At 58.1% G+C, this 2,016-nt stretch overlaps 1 protein-coding gene across 1 annotated transcript in view; it reads right to left on the reverse strand.

Annotated features, from left to right (window-relative positions):
- Positions 1-1,766, reverse strand: part of PTSG_12265 (uncharacterized protein) — a 6,328-nt gene extending 4,562 nt beyond the window's left edge. The window contains exons 1-4 of the mRNA XM_004993660.1: positions 1,599-1,766; positions 919-1,488; positions 525-701; positions 115-245 (exon numbers count right to left, since the gene is read on the reverse strand). Coding sequence (XP_004993717.1) covers positions 115-245; positions 525-701; positions 919-1,488; positions 1,599-1,694 — 974 coding nt within the window. The 5' untranslated portion in view covers positions 1,695-1,766. The remainder of the gene's footprint in view (positions 1-114; positions 246-524; positions 702-918; positions 1,489-1,598) is intronic.
- Between the last annotated feature and the right edge of the window lie 250 nt (positions 1,767-2,016).

Consider the following 2,016-nt stretch of genomic DNA (forward strand, 5'->3'; position numbering starts at 1 on the left):
ACACGCACACACACACACACACACACACACGCACACACACACACACACACTTTGCACAGAGTACGCGGAGCAAGCCCACGCAGCATACAGTATGATGGAGTGCACAACACTTACAGGCTGCTGGGGTGGTTGTGGATGCTGCAGTGGTGGCCGAGGCGGTGCTGATAGCTCGCGAGCAGATGCGCGAAGAATCGCGTCAGATGCAGCGTCAGCAGGCGGTGGTGGCGCGCACTCACCAGCAGCGCCTGAACACGACACGACACAACACACACACACACACACACACACACACACACACACACACACACACACACACACACACACAGTGCACATGATGGTAATTATGAGTTTGGAGACGATGGGGAGCGCAGCCGTGCGGCGAATAAATTTTTACGGCACCATCAAAACACACATGATGAGGTGATGGTGTGCCTGTTTGTACATATACACGTGTGCGCTGCGTGTGTGTATGTGTATGTGTGTGTGTGTACGTGTGCGGCTGTGCGTGTGCCGCAGATGCAGACCTGAAAGTCACAGTAGAGGGACTTGAGGACGCGAACAAATTCGACGAGCTTGGTCTGCAGATGCACAAACGGGCACGCGGCAGCATCACACGCCACGGCCAGCACGTAGTCGTCCTCCAGGTACACATACGCCACGTGCACCAGCGTGCCAGACAGCACCTGTGTGTTGCCAATGGGCTGTGTCACGGGTGTGCGTGTACGGGCATGCACATGTGTACGTGTGTCAACAGGGTGAGCTGTCGCTGTCGTTGTGGTGGGGACTCGACAAAGGTGCTATGCGCACGAAGCAAATGCTGAAACACACACACATACACACACACACACATGTAATGTCATCCCCCCCCCCAAGAAATTCCATGCACCGGCCGCCTCCTCACTGCTCAGGAGAACGCACCATGTCTCTGGTGACATGCTCGGGAAAGCTGTCGATCATGGTGATGAGAGCACCAGACAGCACGCCCAACGCAGACGCTGGTTGCTCATCCTCATTCTCTTCCTCCTCTTGTTCCTCTTCATCCTCTGCTTTTGCTTTGTTTCCTTTTTCCTTTTCCTCCTGTTCCTCCTGTTCCTCCTTTTCCTCCTGTTCCTCCGCCTTATTCGCCTCTTGATGGGGGTTGCTGCTGCTGCCAGTGCGACTGTTGACGTCAGCAGCAGCAGCAGTGCCTGCTTGGTTATGCTCGCGGTTCACGGGTCCGTGCTCTGCCGTGGCGGTGTCGTCTGTGACCACAGTATCGTCGCGGCTGTCGCTGCCGCGCTCTGCTGCTGCCGCTGCTGTTGCAGTTGCATCAACGCCACCTGCTCCCTGCTTTCCGCCATCACCGTGCCGGCTTTCGCTCCCCTCGCGCTGAGCCCGACTGCCATCGCCGCCACCAGCACTCGCTGCCACGTCTACGGCATCGCTGGTGTCGGCTTCATCCTCCCCCAGCAGCGACGCAGCAAGTCGCGCAGCCTCAGACGCGTTGTACTGTTGGTGAAGCAGTCGGAGCCATGAGTTAATGGTTCGAGACGCAAGACAACATCAAAGGCCAACGACACACACATACACACACACACACACACAGGCACACAACGCACCGCTGCAGCGACTGCGGCCTTGTAGCAGTAGGTGGCGTCCTTCTCCCGCTTTGCACGCTTCTCGTTCGGGCGACGCATGAGCACCGCGTCGCACATGGTGGTGGCCACCGCCCCCTCGAGCGTACGCACCGACGGCAGCAGCCGCAGCAGCCGCGATAGCGCAGGCTCTGTGCAGACATGCACGCACACACGCACGTAGGCACGCATGTACGCGAATTGGGTCAGGTTGAGAAGGGGTGAGCACCAACGTTCAAATGAAAACGGGACAGGGGATGACTGAGGGAGGGGGAGACAGAGAGGGGTGGCACAGGCGGAACGGCCACGCTTGTCATGTGTGTGTGTGTGTGTGTGTGTGTGTGTGTGTGTGTGTGTGTGTGTGTGTGTGACGACGACGTCGTCGTCCGTTCCGTTCCGTCGT

The sequence above is a fragment of the Salpingoeca rosetta genome (genome assembly GCF_000188695.1).
Source record: "Salpingoeca rosetta unplaced genomic scaffold supercont1.12, whole genome shotgun sequence".
NCBI lineage: Eukaryota > Choanoflagellata > Craspedida > Salpingoecidae > Salpingoeca > Salpingoeca rosetta.